Source organism: Schistocerca cancellata, chromosome 2, assembly GCF_023864275.1.
Source record: "Schistocerca cancellata isolate TAMUIC-IGC-003103 chromosome 2, iqSchCanc2.1, whole genome shotgun sequence".
In the NCBI taxonomy this organism is placed as follows: Eukaryota; Metazoa; Arthropoda; class Insecta; order Orthoptera; family Acrididae; genus Schistocerca; species Schistocerca cancellata.
The window spans coordinates 427,800,908-427,818,991 of NC_064627.1; the positions used below are offsets into that span (position 1 = coordinate 427,800,908).

The following is an 18,084-nucleotide window of genomic DNA, read 5'->3' on the forward strand; positions in this document are numbered from 1 at the left end:
TGTAATTTTGCAGAACATTGGGAAGTGTTTGCTAATTATTATTATTGTTACTACTACTACTACTACTACGTTCTCTGCCAAGAAGTGACAGAAAATACAGTTCCACCCACCCCCATATGCGAGCAAAAAGCTTTTTCTCAAATATTTTCAGTTTGCAGTGTAAGATTATAATTTTATAAATTTGTAGGGAACGGACATCATTTGGTGTTCCATAAGCAACTGTTGATAACATTCTCTTGGCAGTGCAAAGTACATGTGTGTAACACACAACACTTCTTTCCTGTAGCATAAGTGTGTAAGATATGCTGTTGGAGATTCCTCACAATATACCATTGTATAATATTCACATTGCAGATAGATAAGGTGGTTGTTTTATTTGCTAAGAATTCAACATTTGGATTCCAACTTACATTCATAACCAAGTTTAATAAAAAGAATTTGGTTGCTTAATAGTATCTTCCATTTCAATAACTTATGGTACGTTGTGTGGTCCATATTTGTAAAGTTCTTGTTGTGTTGTTATATGCTTCAACCATTTATTGCTGAAGAAAATCCATCCGAAATGTGAAATGATTTGGGTGAAGGTCACGGTTAAAGCAGGCTCAGACATGGTAATTGGATGTCTCTATAGGCCCCCTGGCTCAGCAGCTGTTGTGGCTGAGCACCTGAAGGATAATTTGGAAAATATTTCGAGTAGATTTCCCCACCATGTTATAGTTCTGGGTGGAGATTTTAATTTGCCGGATATAGACTGGGAGACTCAGACGTTCATAACGGGTGGCAGGGACGAAGAATCCAGTAAAATTTTTTTAAGTGCTTTATCTGAAAACTACCTTGAGCAGTTAAACAGAGAACCGACTCGTGGCGATAACATATTAGACCTTCTGGTGACCAACAGACCCGGACTATCTGAAACAGTTAACGCAGAACAGGGAAACAGCACTCATAAAGCGGTTACTGCATCGATGATTTCAGCCGTAAATAAAAATATTAAAAAAAGTAGGAAGATATTTCAGTTTAACAAAAGTGACAAAAAGCAGATTTCAGAGTACCTGATTGCTCAACACAAAAGTTTTGTCTCAAGTACAGATAGTGATGAGGATCAGTGGACAAAGTTCAAAACCATCGTACAATACGCGTTGGATGAGTATGTGCCAAGCAAGATCGTAAGAGATGGAAAAGAGCCATCGTGGTACAACAACAGAGTTAGAAAACTGCTATGGAAGCAAAGGGAACTTCACAGCAAACATAAACATAGCCAGAGCCTTGCAGAAAAACAAAAATTACGCGAAGCGAAATGTAGTGTGAGGAGCACTATGCGAGAGGCGTTCAATGAATTCGAAAGTAAAGTTCTATGTACTGACTTGGCAGAAAATCCTAAGAAATTTTGGTCTTATGTCAAAGCGGTAGGTGGATCAAAACAAAATGTCCAGACACTCTGTGACCAAACTGGTACTGAAACAGAGGATGACGGACTAAAGGCCGAAATACTAAATATCTTTTTCCAAAGTTGTTTCACAGAGGAAGATTGCACTGTAGTTCCTTCTCTAGATTGTCGAACAGATGACAAAATGGTAGATATCGAAATAGACGACAGAGGGATAGAGAAACAATTAAAATCGCTCAAAAGAGGAAAGGCCTCTGGACCTGATGGGATACCAGTTCAATTGTACACAGAGTACGCGAAGGAACTTGCCCCCCTTCTTGCAGCGGTGTACCGTAGGTCTCTAGAAGAGTGTAGCGTTCCAAAGGATTGGAAAAGGGCACAGGTCTTCCCCGTTTTCAAAAAGGGACGTCCAACAGATGTGCAGAACTATAGACCTATATCTCTAACGTCGATCAGTTGTAGAATTTTGGAACACATATTGTGTTCGAGTATAATGACTTTCCTGGAGACTAGAAATCTACTCTGTAGGAATCAGCATGGGTTTCGAAAAAGACGGTCATGTGACACCCAGCTCGCGCTATTTGTCCACGAGACTCAGAGGGCCATAGACACGGGTTCACAGGTAGATGCCGTGTTTCTTGGCTTCCGCAAGGCGTTCAATACAGTTCCCCACGGTTGTTTAATGAACAAAGTAAGAGCATATGGACTATCAGACGAATTGTGTGATTGGATTGAGGAGTTCCTAGATAACAGGACGCAGCGTGTCATTCTCAATGGAGAGAAGTCTTCCGAAGTAAGAGTGATTTCAGGTGTGCCGCAGGGGAGTGTCATAGAACCGTTGCTATTCACAATATACATAAATGACCTGGTGGATGACATCGGAAGTTCACTGAGGCTTTTTGCAGATGATGCTGTGGTGTATCGAGAGGTTGTAACAATGGAAAATTGTACTGAAATGCAGGGGGATCTGCAGCGAATTGACGCATGGTGCAGGGAATGGCAATTGAATCTCAATGTAGACAAGTGTAATGTGCTGCGAATACACAGAAAGATAGATCCTTTATCATTTAGCTACAAAATAGCAGATCAGCAACTGGAAGCAGTTAATACCATAAATTATCTGGGAGTACGCATTAGGAGTGATTTAAAATGGAATGATCATGTAATGTTGATCGTCGGTAAAGCAGGTGCCAGACTGAGATTCATTGGAAGAACCGTAAGGAAATGCAATCCGAAAACAAAGGAAGTAGGTTACAGTACGCTTGTTCGCCCACTGCTTGAATACTGCTCAGCAGTGTGGGATCCGTACCAGATAGGGTTGATAGAAGATATAGAGAAGATCCAACGGAGAGCAGCGCGCTTCGTTAGAGGATCATTTAGTAATTGCGAAAGCATTATGGAGATGATAGATAAACTCCAGTGGAAGACTCTGCAGGAGAGACGCTCAGTAGCTCGGTACGGGCTTTTGTCAAAGTTTCGAGAACATACCTTCACCGAAGAGTCAAGCAGTATATTGCTCCCTCCTACGTATATCTCGCGAAGAGACCATGAGGATAAAATCAGAGAGATTAGAGCCCACACAGAGGCATACCGACAATCCTTCTTTCCACGAACAATACGAGACTGGAATAGAAGGGAGAACCAATAGAGGTACTCAAGGTACCCTCCGCCACACACCGTCAGGTGGCTTGCGGAGTATGGATATAGATGTAGATGTAGATGCTCCCATCAGTGTCCAGGAACTTCAGAATGCTTTCATGAGTGGCTGCCCTATATCTATACATGCTTTGTTAACTGAATTTTCTATCAGTGCTTGACAGGATATGACAATAATATTGAATAGGCAACACTGTAATGTGTTATGTATTTAATACTAGATTGTTACTCATCACATAGAGCAGGTGTTGTCACAGGCCCATTGAAAAAGACTGCTAAATTATTAAAGCTTTTGGACTAACTCCTTCTAAAACACACACACAGAATGTCAGTGTCCCAAGGCAATTTAACCCGATTGCTACTGTTATTTCATCCTGGACCTTCCACTGTTTAATATTAGATTCTGTATTACTCAAAGTACAGAGAAGTGTGAAACCTTATGTAGTAGGAACTCATAGTCAATCTTACTACTTGTCTACAACTTATTATATCATCTTAACTATTAAAAATCTTGTCTGAAGTGAACAGTCATGTGTGTAGAGGGACTAACATTTATTATATTGTTTTGTTTGATGATGTGAATATATCAATTTGGTTGTACTTGTTCACTGAAACATGTTTTTATTTTTCTAAAAATATTTGAATCTTCACATAATTCTTTCAGTTACAGGCTGTTCAGTTTCATTCTTTGAAAAGTTGCTTTAGCTTTAATTTTTCAATTGTAATGTTTCAGATAAGATGTCAGTATCAGAAACTGTCTTGATCCAAGAACTGATATATTGCTTTCAAGGAATAGGAGGAAAAATCTTAATAGAGGATCCTGTCTCTCAAGGCTTCAAAATAGATCCAAAGGTATGTTAATCCAAAAGCTGTGACTAGAGAATTCATTAACCTCAAAGGAATTACATATTTTCACAAAGAATTTCTTTAGTTTTGTTTATTTCTGGGTGTTGGTAGAAAATTGTTCTTAATCATTTGTAATTTTGTCTTCATTGGATTAGCCGGCCGGTGTGGCCGTGTGGTTCTAAGCACGTCAGTTTGGAACCGCGTGACCGCTACGGTTGCAGGTTCGAATCCTGCCTCGGGCATGGATGTGTGTGATGTCCTTAGGTTAGTTAGGTTTAAGTAGTTCTAAGTTCTAGGGGACTGATGACCTCAGTAGTTAAGTCCCATAGTGCTCAGAGCCATTCTTCATTAGATTGGTAGTAGACATCATTATACAAGAGGGAGTTAAACCAACAGATGCAGTGAAAAATATAGCTGTTAATCATTTAGAACTGTTATCCTGTGGTCTTAACGCAGTAAAATATTTTAGTGTGTTACTACTTCTAGTAACCTGAATGCAGGTCTTCATTTCCTGATGCAGCGCTGAATTTGCATCAGTCAACACAAAAACACTGCAGTTTCTTTGAACAATATTTATTGATAATTTCTTTTTCCCCCTTCAGTACCTGTTGCACTCCAGGCTCTTAGTTCTGTTCTAGAGTCCACTGGAAACCTTTTCATTCTAAAGTTTTGTTTATAACTGATGCAAGGGCACAAATTTGCAGATTTATGAATAGAGTGAAAATATTTTTTGAAACATGGGATTGACACATGTAAAGTGCTAGCAGTGTAATACTCCTTAGAAAGCAGTGTCTACAAAAATATTGAAAATTCCTGGATGGAATAATATGTACGGCAACCACTCATTTATAGCAGATTGATGCATGGAGCTCAGAAACACATAACAGAAAATAGCATTCACACTTGCTTTTGAGCATTAGGTCTTTTTCAGCAGAAGTACTCACATTCACACTTTCAACCACACAGACATCTAAATGTAAAATCTAATGAACAGAGCAACTCTGATTATTGATAGCACTTGCCTGAGGTAATCATTATTCATAGCCTTGTGATTTCCAGCATTTCAGCCACAAGTGTGAAGAAATAACATTAAAATATTTATCTTGCCCACTTTTGTCAAAACATACTTTTCCTCATCATTACTAAATCCTTAGACTGCATAAACCTGGGGCCATTGGTGGTGTTATATGCATGCTGTGTGATCGCTGTGTTAGCATGATCACCACAGAGCTTTATAAAGAATGAATACACATGTTACAACATGTATTGTAACGTAAGTCGGTAGGTTAGTGGGCCCTGCAACACAAAAAGAGTTCAGGCTCTTCCTCTTAAGTAAGAGCTCCTCATTTGTATTTCTGTCCACAAATGGAATAATGCAGTGAAGTAATTGTAGTATGCAAGATACATGTGCAAAATTATGAGTGCCATTTGCTTTTTTTCTCCGTTCAAATGCTACTGGCACCTATCAATTCACATTCTTGAAAGATACTGGCCAAGGTATTTTATGCATTGAAATTTACTACGTGTGTACAATCTCCCATGTTGTAATATGTGTTGTTGGCTGGGGTGAAGTGTTTGAGTTGGTTATTTTCTGTTATGTAAATATTTCCAAGGAAATGAAAATACTTTGATGCATGCCTTATGATTTTGTTTGCTCATGAAAATACAGTAATTGATAACATTTTGTGGACTTACTGAACAAAAGTAAGGCAGAAGATACATAATGTAGAAAACACCTTTGAAACTATAGCATTTGAAATTTAACATTCCTCCTTCAAGAAAAATCACAAGGTTGGAAATCACGAACAAAAAGGGGAAGATATTCTGATATACTGGGGAAAAAAGTTCTTATAAACTTTGGATCAAGACAGGCACAAGGCACAGGGAAAAAGTCTGAAGTAATAATTGACATAAGTGTGGAAGTTGTTTAGTAGAAATAGGAAGATCAGAAAATTTGGAAAATACAGGGAAAGATCTAGAATACAATGGCCAGATAGGCAGGAACAAAATTGGAAAGATAGACAAGAACAGAAGTGTTCACAATTTGTAACGCAGCCACTCACTCTGACCAAGTTAATCATTTAATAAAATGTAATAACGTGCATAAGCATTTGGAAACAAGGCATTGGTTCTGAAAAGTTATTGGATAGTAAAGGCAATGCCTACAAATAGCAGCCCAGTTGGCAGCTCTGTTAATTAAGGGTATTGTCATAGGTGTTGATTAATAATGCAGACAACAAAACTGAAATGCTTAAAAGTCCTTACAGATTCAATCAAATAAAGGAATAATGGCACTTTCAGACCAAAATAGACAACACAATTGTTCAACTAGTTACTTATTGAGTGGTATAAGTAATTGGCAAGTGCACATGCTCTGCAAAACCACTTAGGTGTAAGAAAACTTACAATTGCATAATCATTCTAGGTGAGGAGCATTTCATTTGTAAGTATATTGAGTCTCATTTCTGAAGGCCCTTTCTCATACCTATGGTGGCAACAACAAAGCTGTGAAATGATATTTTTCTCTTCACAAATTCAATTTTTTGTTTCCAGTGTGAGTGTCATTTCAGCACTGTCTACCACACTGAACATTTGCGTTTTCTTTTCATGTGATATGCATAGTAAATCATTAAGTGTAGATCACAATTTTTGACCCTTGGATGTTTCCCAAGAAATTATCAAGTACAATCATAAACACGAACTCCGCAACATGTAATATGAATGGCATCATGTTATAATGATAATATTTTCCTGCAAAGAAGACTGCAGTTTAATTTAGAGATTCTGCCCAGATGATAGTTGCCAGTGTCCATGTGTAAGAGCTAATAGGGTCATACACTGTGAAACTTTTGCAATGCTTGATGTAAGTAGTCCGGTTGGTCTGCCATTCATTTAACAATTTTTTTTAAAGGCATGTGCATCAGTGACAACACTTTTATTTGCTAATATAATAAGTCTTTGGTTGTTAAATAGACAGTTGGTCCATTCCACTACACCCTTTCTGCCATTTTATTGATCTCCTTCTACACCACCTCTGTATTGGCTAAAGATACAGGGTTCAGTTGTACATAAGACATTTTCTATAGCATCTAGAAAATACTTGTAGTCATGCATTAATACTTGATTTTTCAGGCAAAATCACATTTGTTTTGCAACAATATCTGATACATCTTCTCACACTTTTCCATTGTGATGTCTTGAACATCACTTCCAATTTGATGAACTTCATTATATAAGTGGTGATCCCCATGCAGGTTTCCGACACAGTAACATTATTCTCCATTATCTAAACCAACATTTCTTGGTATCATCACAGTATGGATAGATTTGTATGGCATATCTTCCCAAATTATGCTGTTTATTAAATTTTACATTTATCTGGTTGTCCTGACTGCAACTCAGTGCTCTAATTTTTTCAACTAATAATCATCTGATTAAAAGTTTTGGTTCCCAAAATTTTGGTTGTGCTCTAATTTGGTACAGTCATTAACTTGTGTTCAAAACCCACATCATTCATCTTAATAACAAAAAATACCTGTTTTTTATTATTTATTTATTGATTTGCTGTTACTGTCAGTAGTAATTGTAACTTAAACACTTGCATCGGAGACTTCTGCTGAAGCAAGTTCTTTAAAACAAGGATAACTTGTGTTTAATGGTGCAGATATCTTTAGCAATGAAAGTTAAAATGCCCAAATTTACTCTGTATATTTTGTTTGGAATTCTGTTTAGTTAACACAAATCTGTACTTGACTTGTTACCTTCCCGCAGTAAGTCTTGTACAGCAGTAACATTGCTCTACGAGGGACCACATAACTGTATTTTGTGTCTTACGTGCAGGTTTCTTCACCCTTGTTTCCACAACTATTGTAGCATCTATCTATTGGTACTGCATAAGTTTGTTATGTAAGTTAATTGGTTTTCCGTCTTCTTCCTCTACCATATTTTTTGCTCTTTTGAATTCATACAAAAAAAGGAAGAAAAAATGACTGGAATCAAAATTAATGGTATTCATATTGACTACATTAAATCAAGAGATAAAAAATACAGAAGCTAAAAAATAAATACCAAGAAGACAGAATTAATGATTATAGACAAGAAAAGAGATGGATGTAAGAATGACCAAAATAGGCAGTGAACAATTGAAGAAGGAACCAACGAAATTTTACTATCTAAGTAGCACTGTGTAGAAAAACAGTAGATGTCTTGAGGAAATCAAGAGAACAGCACTGGCTGAAAGTACTTTCCAGAATACGAAGAACATTCTGTTGAACAAGGACATCATCTTCCACACTAAGAAAAAAAAAATTATAAAGACCTTCGCATGGTCTGTCCTGGCATGCAGATGTGAAACCTGGGTGTTTGCAAACAACAGGAGAGAGAGCACCTCTGAAGCAGATTTAGAACAAGAAGCTGGACTGACAGAAAAATGAATGAGATGGTTCTACAAGAAATAGGAGAGAATAAAGAACTATTGAAAATTATAGAACAACACAAAGAAAAGCTCATTGGAAACTTAGACATGATATTTCTTTATGTAACATTTTTGAAGACAAGACTGTAGGTAAGAAAATGAGGCGACAGCTGAGAACATCCTATTTCAAATAAATGTGACCAGTGAAATGATGTTTTCTAAGAAAAAGAATAACAATTCATGCTGCATCTGCCTACAACTTTGTGGCTTCAACAATGCAGTAATTTCACCATATCATTTCATAAACTTTATAATCTACATGTTCCTGGATGATTTGTACCCATTCATCAAATGTGAACTCATTCTGGCCCACAGCACTAGTCTGCTCATAAAGTTGTCTTTACTTACTTGGTGTAATTTGACTGTGACTTAAACAAAGCCTGTAGATGCTTCTCATCTATTGGATGATGTACTTGCCCTCATTCTTGCTAGAATCATTTGGGGTGGGTACCATCTTCCTTTGATCACTCCTTCCTTCCCCAAATTAGATTCCTTCCTGTGCCCTTGATACACGTAGCTAACTCGTCATACACCTGTATTGCCTCCACCAAATAATAGGATCTGACACTTCATTATCCCGAATAATGGATGTTTTCTTCATTTTCAGATTTTGTACAGTAATCCACATTTTGTTGGGCAACCCTGTTTTCATTATCATTTACTACCATTTCTATTTTGCTTCAATTTTGTGCATTTTTATTTCCTCCACTCTGTGTTTTGGTGTCGTCTGAGATCTGTTGGTTGCATTTTCCATGTAGCTTTCTCATACCTCCTCTTTTGTAAGCTGTGGTTGGAGTCCATAAATAGTGTAGCTGCTGTTTTTCTGTTTGTCTTCCCTCAAGTTTGTAACTCTTATTTTCACACTCTATTCTAAGAGGTGCTTGAGTTCACCATGTACTTCTTGCATTTTTCTGCTTCCCGTATTTGGTTGGTTGTTTCCTCGTTTGTTCCTATTATTCTCTTTTTCTGTCTTAATAATTTCTTTGTCTGTGATTTTCAGGCCAGGAACACTTCGATTCTACTCAGATCAGAATTCTTCTAGAAAGTAGTCCCTGAATTCATGGAAAGCAATTACATTCATAGATGGGTTTAATCCCCACCTCTTTATTGTTCCCTCCAACAATCACATTAATATTTTTTGACCCAGTCACAATTTTTTAAAATAAAAATCAACACGATACCATCTACCCAGTTTTTGTGTAGGTTGAAACCACCAGCTTCTGAAAGTACAGTGTATGATTTCTAAAAGATAAAAGATTGCCACAAAATGCTGTTATCTTGCTTGATAACCCTCCTGCAAGTCCCGATGAGAGAATTCTTATATCTGGCGATTGGTTTCACCGTAACTTAGTTTTTACATCCTAACATTATTGCTGTTATACAGCCAATGGGCCAAGGTGTAATTGCATCAGTAAAATGGCCCCATAGTGTTCTTCTACTGAGAATGCTGGTTAATGAGGGTGATTTGGTGGCATGCAGGAAGAAGTTGACAATTCTGTATGCCATACATGATATTTATGATGCCTGTCAGGAAGTCAAGCCACATAACACTGGTTTGATCTTGGTGGCAAATTCCTCCAGATATAGAAGAAAGTGGTTTTCAAGATTTCAGTGATGAGTAAATAACAACTGCACAAGTAATGAATCCAACTACGGGTTTAAATGGTTTTTCAGGTGGTGATGAAGGCAACTTGAATGAGAGGCTGACGATTGATGCTTGTGAACCTGGCTTCCAGTACATGAGTTATGCCAAAATTGTGACTGCTGCTTCACAACAAAACAAAGAAGAGGACAGTGAATGTGAAAGTGGGGAACAAAGTCAGTGACATTTTCAGTCATTGTACTGCATTGCAATGTGTTGATGTCCATCTAAATTATATGGGCCACAGGGTTTCAGTAGAATGACACTATTGCTGCAAGAAAAATTTGAAATGCCAGGCAAATAAATATCAACTTCTATCAGAAGCAGACCAACCTCGCAGACTATTTTAAGAAATAAACAGGACTACATTATGTACACAGAGAACTTGGATAAACTTTCGAATAAGCGAAGGAACTTGCCCCCCTTCTTGCAGCGGTGTACCGTAGGTCTCTAGAAGAGCGTAGCGTTCCAAAGGATTGGAAAAGGGCACAGGTCATCCCCGTTTTCAAGAAGGTACGTCGAACAGATGTGCAGAACTATAGACCTATATCTCTAACGTCGATCAGTTGTAGAATTTTGGAACACGTATTGTGTTCGAGTATAATGACTTTTCTGGAGACGAGAAATCTACTCTGTAGGAATCAGCATGGGTTTCGAAAAAGACGGTCATGTGAAACCCAGCTCGCGCTATTCGTCCACGAGACTCAGAGGGCCATAGACACGGGTTCACAGGTAGATGCCGTGTTTCTTGACTTCCGCAAGGCGTTCGATACAGTTCCCCACAGTCGTTTAATGAACAAAGTAAGAGCATATGGACTATCAGACCAATTGTGTGATTGGATTGAAGAGTTCCTAGATAACAGGACGCAGCATGTTATTCTCAATGGAGAGAAGTCTTCCGAAGTAAGAGTGATTTCAGGTGTGCCGCAGGGGAGTGTCATAGGACCGTTGCTATTCACAATATACATAAATGACCTGGTGGATGACATCGGAAGTTCACTGAGGCTTTTTGCAGATGATGCTGTGGTACATCGAGAGGTTGTAACAATGGAAAATTGTACTGAAATGCAGGAGGATCTGCAGCGAATTGACGCATGGTGCAGGGAATGGCAATTGAATCTCAATGTAGACAAGTGTAATGTGCTGCGAATACACAGAAAGATGGATCCTTTATCATTTAGCTACAAAATAGCAGGTCAGCAACTGGAAGCAGTTAATACCATAAATTATCTGGGAGTACGCATTAGGAGTGATTTAAAATGGAATGATCATATGAAGTTGATTGTCGGTAAAGCAGATGCCAGACTGAGATTCATTGGAAGAATCCTAAGGAAATGCAATCCGAAAACAAAGGAAGTAGGTTACAGTACGCTTGTTCGCCCACTGCTTGAATACTGCTCAGCAGTGTGGGATCCGTACCAGATAGGGTTGATACAAGACATAGAGAAGATCCAACGGAGAGCAGCGCGCTTCGTTACAGGATCATTTAGTAATCGCGAAAGCGTTACGGAGATGATAGATAAACTCCAGTGGAAGACTCTGCAGGAGAGACGCTCAGTAGCTCGGTACGGGCTTTTGTCAAAGTTTCGAGAACATACCTTCACCGAAGAGTCAAGCAGTATATTGCTCCCTCCTACGTATATCTCGCGAAGAGACCACGAGGATAAAATCAGAGAGATTAGAGCCCACATAGAGGCATACCGACAATCCTTCTTTCCACGAACAATACGAGACTGGAATAGAAGGGAGAACCGATAGAGGTACTGAAGGTACCCTCCGCCACACACCGTCAGGTGGCTTGCGGAGTATGGATGTAGATGTAGATGTAGATGTAGATAAAACTGCATGTAAGAAAATATCTTGATTATTTATGTTTTTCGGTTATTTGTGCATCTTCTCCCCCATATTATCCCAAATAATCAGGAGTAAACAGTATTTTGATGTAGTGGACATAGTAAACCAATTATCTCAAACTCATTGATTGCGCTAGGTTTTCTCCATGTTGGCCACTTTGGTCTAAATTCCAGAATAGTTACTGGCAGCACATCTACTATTGTGATTTTCCATTAACATAAATACAGTTATTTGTTGACTTAAGAATGTAGTTCTGAAACATTGACATCTGGTCACTTTATATCAGTAACATTGCCAAACTGAGATTAACATGCTGACCCCTTGAAGATACAGGGTAGAGCCCAGTAAAAAGAAGACTCATTTTCTTTGGCACTTCTCACCTTTGTTTTTTGCTCAGTCTGTGTAAGGTACATACTTTTATTCCTACAGATTGGCAATGCCTACAGTAGTCTGGGCAGTGGAATATACCATTTGTACATCTGGTCACACTGAGCCACAAATACCATCAACCCTATGATCAAGTTAATCAGTTATGGCTAATAGGGTGCCTATTTGTTTGGAAATAGTCATTGTTCCCAAAATGTAAAGGATAGTAAGAGCAGTGCATAAAACTTGCTCTCAGATGGACAACTGTCCTGCATTAATTTTAGAGTGTTTACTATAGCTTTTAATAATATTGATTAATTATGTAGATCACAACAAAAACTGAAAATTGTACAAAGTGCTCACAATTGCAGGAAAATAAAAAAAGGAAAGAATGATGCAGACAGCAGTCTAAACTGAACAGCCACACAGTTCATCCGATTAATAGTGGCATTAGTGGTTTGAAAGGCCAAGTGCTCTGCTATATGTGCATTGCATTTCAGGAGAACTTTTAAATCAATGATTTCATTATTTTTTATAGTAAGCTTGAGTCTGACAGTCTCATACACATACAGAGTAGTATTGAACCAGTTCGGACTACAGTCAAGAGAATATTTGACCGTATTACTGTATTTATTAAATATTTGTTTCATGTGTGAAATATTTTTTTACATTTATTGATGAATGGTAAAAATGAATGAAGAGTAGCGATACTGAAATTACAATAATAAAGTTTTTATCAAAACTGTTTTTCAAAAACCATACAAAATTATCATTAAAAGTGCCTCACACAATTTGTTACGTAATTAATCAGCATCCTTGTTGATGATGATTGTCTCTTGGTGGAATAGGTGATTATTGGCAACAGTAATAACACTAGGTCCTATACCCGGGCTGCTGAAATGTGTCTTTTCAAGGTCATTCCCCAAGCACTGTAAGGTGGCAATATAACCAACAAACCAGTAGGGAACGTGAGGCGCTGTGTCTTCTGAACAGCACCGCAACAAAAGCCAGCTCTGGCGTTGACGCTACCACGTTGCCGGCTTCCGTTTAAAAATTGTATAAGATGTGCTACTTCAAGACTTACAAGATACTGAAACTTTTATCAGGGGGGAAACCGTTACTTAAGATGGTAGTAAAAAGTATTGGCTTATGTTTTTAAAAGTTAGGACAAAAACTCTTACTTGAGAAAGCACACGTTGTTGCTGCTCATAGCATTTTTTTACACAAAATAGTGGGAAAGAATATACACTCAGTCATATGGTTACACAATACTTGGGTCAACGCTGGAGAATCAGTTGATAAATGCTGAACAGATGATACTCCAAATAGCAGTGGTCATCAGCCCAACAGGAAGAGGATTCCAGTCAATTGTGGCCCATGCTGGATCTTCGAGCGGCTTTGTGCGTGAAGGAGTTTTAGTTTTTCAGTCGAGAAAAACCAGTGACTAACATGGGGATATGGACCACCCACGCTCTTTACAGTGGTTTAAAAATTTGTTGCTCCAGTTTAGTTTTCTGACAGTCTTTGTAATGGACAATGTACCATACCATCCTGTAATTTTAGACAAAACTCCCATCATTAGTGTCTGTAAAGAAATGATGGTGCAGTGGTGGCAGGCGAGAGACATTTCTGTGGACATGAGCATCACAAAGCTGTTGTTATATTTGCTCGTAAAACAGACTAAGCCTATGACACCTAAATACATCGAAGATGAAGTTGCAAGTGAACAGTGTCATGTGGTAATTAGGCTACTGCCTTATCACTGCCATTTTAATCCAATTGAATTGGTTTGGAGTGATGTCAAGGCATACATTAGAAGCAACAAGACCTTTACAATAACAGAGGTAGAAAGACTGATATGCAAAGGTCTTGCTATGGTAAATGCTGCCTCACGGAAGAAGAAAATAGACCATGTTGCTGAACTCATAACAGAAGCACAGACTATAGATGGAATTATAAATGAAAAGAAACAGTTCATGATTTCTCTAGACGATGATGATAACAGTTTTGGCACCAATTCCGATGATAGTGAAGGGGAACTGGATGGAATTGTGCCACTGACATTGTAAATTAGTGAGTGTAAATGTATACAGAATTAATTCTTTCTCTCTGCAACCGAGTAGGCTATGCATGTTTTGCTTCATTTCTTTCTACGAGTTTGGATACCGTGTTATTTGGTATGCTTAGATTTACATTATTAATACGACATTTTATATGTAGCTATCATGGTAACAATTTGGAATGACTTTTCGTAGATATTGTCATAACTTCGGGTGTTTTTTGTTTCCCGGTTTCATAAACTATCAAACGCTTCGTCTCAGTTGCTGTTCTCTCCATTGTTAGAAAAACGTGCTTTGTTGTACTTAAGCACAAACTTTGATTGTAGTTTACGTTTAAAAAGTATACTTCAGAGCTGTTGGCGTTTGTGGTGGAAGCTATTGCGACCTCGCAATCGCTGTATAGCCACAACAAGCGAGCTGTCAGGTGACATGTTTCACCAGCCCAGGTATATATATTACTGGCCATGATGGCTCACTGCAGTGAAATATGACAAATTTATTGGGCCTACTCCTTCAAAAGTCTTGCCCCTCACTTTTCATGATGTGCTCTACACTTTTTGCGAACAGCAATTACTCCATGAGCATCATACACTATCTGATGAGAAGTATTCAAACACCACTATGTAATGCAGAATTGACCACTAGATGTCACGAGAGTGTGATCCACCAGTGTAAAAGGTGGCGAGTGGAGTATTATGTCATCAGTAGAGAAGCACTAACAGCAGAATAGGTTAGTCAGGAGAGCTTAATAACTATGAATGTGGACTAGACATTGGTTGCTACCTGAGTATTATATATACATCATACATCATAGATATTTCAACCCTTCTAAAGCTACCCAAAACAACTACTGGTGATGTGAGTGTAAAGTAGAATGTGAAGAAAGAACCACAGTTAATCTAAGACCAGGCATACCTAACCTATGGTCAGAAAGGGACCACAAATGAGAAGACTGAATTATTTGTGATTCCCGAAGTGCTACCAGCAGTCCATTTAGTACAATGACAGAGCATATGGAGCTAAAAAGAATGGGATAGAATGGTTGAGCAGCTCCTCATAAGAGACACATTTATGAAGCCAATGAAAGTTATGTTTGAGGTGGGATAAAGAGTGATGCCACTTGACTCTGTGGATGACTGTAAACGAGTAATTTAGAGTGATGAATCACAATATAACCCATGCAATCTGATGGAAGGGTTCGGATTTGGCGAATACCTGGATAACATTATGTGCCATCATGTATAATGTTAACAGTGAAATAAGACTCGAGGTGGTTTTATAGTATGGGGGTGTATTTTTGTTCTTAGGGTTAGGTCCCTATACTGAATTTAATGAAACGATAAATGTGGAAGGATATGAACACCTTTTATAGTATTGTGTATTGTCATAAAGCAACGTTTGTGAAGCAACAACATTCTTGAAATGGATTAGGCTGCCCAGAGTCCTGACCAGAACCTCATGGAGCACCTTTGGGATGGAGCTGGAATGTTGTCTTTGGTCCCGACTCCAGTGTTCAACATCAATATCTTCTCTGGTTCTGGGTCTTGAGGAAGGATGGGCTGCCGTTCCTCCACAGACATTCAGATACCTCATTAAAAGTGTCCCTTGTAGAGTTCAGGCCCTCAGAAATACAGGGCGTTTCAAAAAGAAAGAGCAGATTTCAAACATTTATTTCTCAAAAACTACAAATGATAGAAACACAATTCCAACGGTCCTTCACTCAATATGAGTACCAAATGTTACACAACAAATATCAAAACTGTACCTCAATATGAGCACCATTTGTTACACGACAAATATCAAACCGGTATCTCATTTCTTGCCACACACGACGCAACTGGTCTTTAGTTACCGAATTCACGGCCGCAACAATTCGATGTCGTACCTCTTGAAGAGTAGCGGGCATAGGTGGGACATAAACACAGTCCTTTATGTACCCCCACAAATAAAAATCGCAGGGAGTAAGGTCTGGTGACCTGGGAGGCCACAGACGATGACATTGATCTTGTGCTCCTGCTCTTCCAATCCACCGTCCTGGAATGGTGTTATTTAGGTACCGTCGTACAGGTTCAGAGAAGTGTGGTGGGGCGCCATCTTGCATGAAGATGAAGTGATTTGAATCTTCCTGAAGTTGAGGAAATAGCCAGTTTTCTAACATGTCCAGGTAAATGGTTCCTGTGATAGTTTTCTCCATGAAAAAGAAAGGTCCATAAACTTTGTTTACCGAAATTGCACAAAAGACGTTAACCTTTGGTGAGTCTCTTTCATGTTGAATAACGTCCCTCGGAGTTTCACTCGCCCAAATTCGTACGTTATGCCGATTAACTTTACCAGAAATGTGAAACGTTGATTCATCTGAAAAAATTAATCGTTCGGCAAAATTGTCCTCTTCCATGTCCTGTAGAATTGCAGTTGAAAATTCGAACCTTTTGTTGTGGTCGTCAGGACGCAATGCTTGCAATAACTGCAGTTTGTACGGCTTCATGTGCAGACGGTTACTCAGAACGCGCCATACCGTTGTTTTAGACATGTTTAGTTCGTGACTTGCCCGTGTCGTGGATTTTCTAGGGCTCCTTTCGTAAGCTGCACGGACACGCTCGACATTTTCATCCGATGTGCGTGGACGACCCGTGCTTTTTCGCTTGCAGATGCAACCATCTTCTACGAATCTGTGATGCCACTCATAAATTTGCTTATGACGAGGCGGCTGTTTGTTGAATTGACGGCGGAATGCACGTTGCACACCAACAATGGACTCTAACTTTGCAAATTGCAGCACACAAAATGATCGTTCCTGTGGTGTCGTCGCCATTTTCCTACAAACAAACGCCAGCGCCACTGCGGATTTGCATGGAACTTCTGCGCGGACCATTGAAAAACTTTGAACCTTTCTCTGACAAGAAACGTTTGAATTGTGTTTCTATCATTTGTAGTTTTTGAGAAATAAATGTTTGAAATCTGCTCTTTCTTTTTGAAACGCCCTGTATGATGGGTGGACACACCCCATATTATTTTCCACTGGCAAGTGTCCATATGCCCTTCTTGATCAGATATTGTATTTTATGCCTCTTATCTATTGTGATTGGAACATCTTTTTATTCCCACTAGAGAATGCAAACCATAGCACGAGAGTTCAGGGGTGTGACCAGTAAGCGAAGCAAAGCACAAAGGAAGTTTCAACCTCAAAACTGCGATGATGATGATGATAAAAATATTGAAAAGAAGTTTTCTGAAATTAATACAGAAAAACATTGTGAAGTGATGGACAGATGTAGTTACTGTGGAAATTTATGACACTGCATTTCCTTATAGTTACTAATATATTTATCTTTCTGGCTAGACTTCTTACTATGTGTTGTTGCCATATTGATTTCATACCTGGAGGTACTTGGTTAATGTTTAATAAATCTTTGTTGTTAACACTTCTAAAATTCAGAATTTTCTCCAGTTAGGAGACTACAGAATGTTCTTCGCCCTGTGAAACACATTTAACACAAAGTTTTCTTTGTCATCTGACTTATTTAAAGATGAAAGTAACATCCAACTTACTTTTCAACACAAGATATATGTAAATATAGAGCCATTGGGACTGACAAGATTCTTTCTGCAGGTGGACCTCCGTCCATCGGTCCGGCAGCAAGTACTCCGTTTGGCGGAGGTTGGGTGGCTGCACAACCAAGTGCGACAGTTCTGCGATGCTACGAGACCGGCTGGACTTGTTAACCAGAGCCTAGTAGCTGCCCTACATGATGAACTGACAGAATACTACAGATTGATTGCTGTACTGCAGTCTAGGGTA

The 18,084-nt window shown here is 38.7% G+C and overlaps 1 protein-coding gene across 6 annotated transcripts in view; it reads left to right on the forward strand.

Annotated features, from left to right (window-relative positions):
* LOC126161894 (gamma-tubulin complex component 3-like) overlaps positions 1–18,084 on the forward strand; it is a 310,528-nt gene that overhangs the window by 81,282 nt on the left and 211,162 nt on the right. For all 6 annotated transcript variants that reach the window (XR_007534969.1, XR_007534968.1, XM_049918039.1 and 3 more), the window contains 2 exons: positions 3,777–3,895; positions 17,896–18,081. Coding sequence is in view for 4 of the 6 variants with exons in the window: in XM_049918039.1 (XP_049773996.1) it covers positions 3,777–3,895; positions 17,896–18,081 (305 nt within the window). In the remaining 2 variants the exon portion in view is untranslated. The remainder of the gene's footprint in view (positions 1–3,776; positions 3,896–17,895; positions 18,082–18,084) is intronic.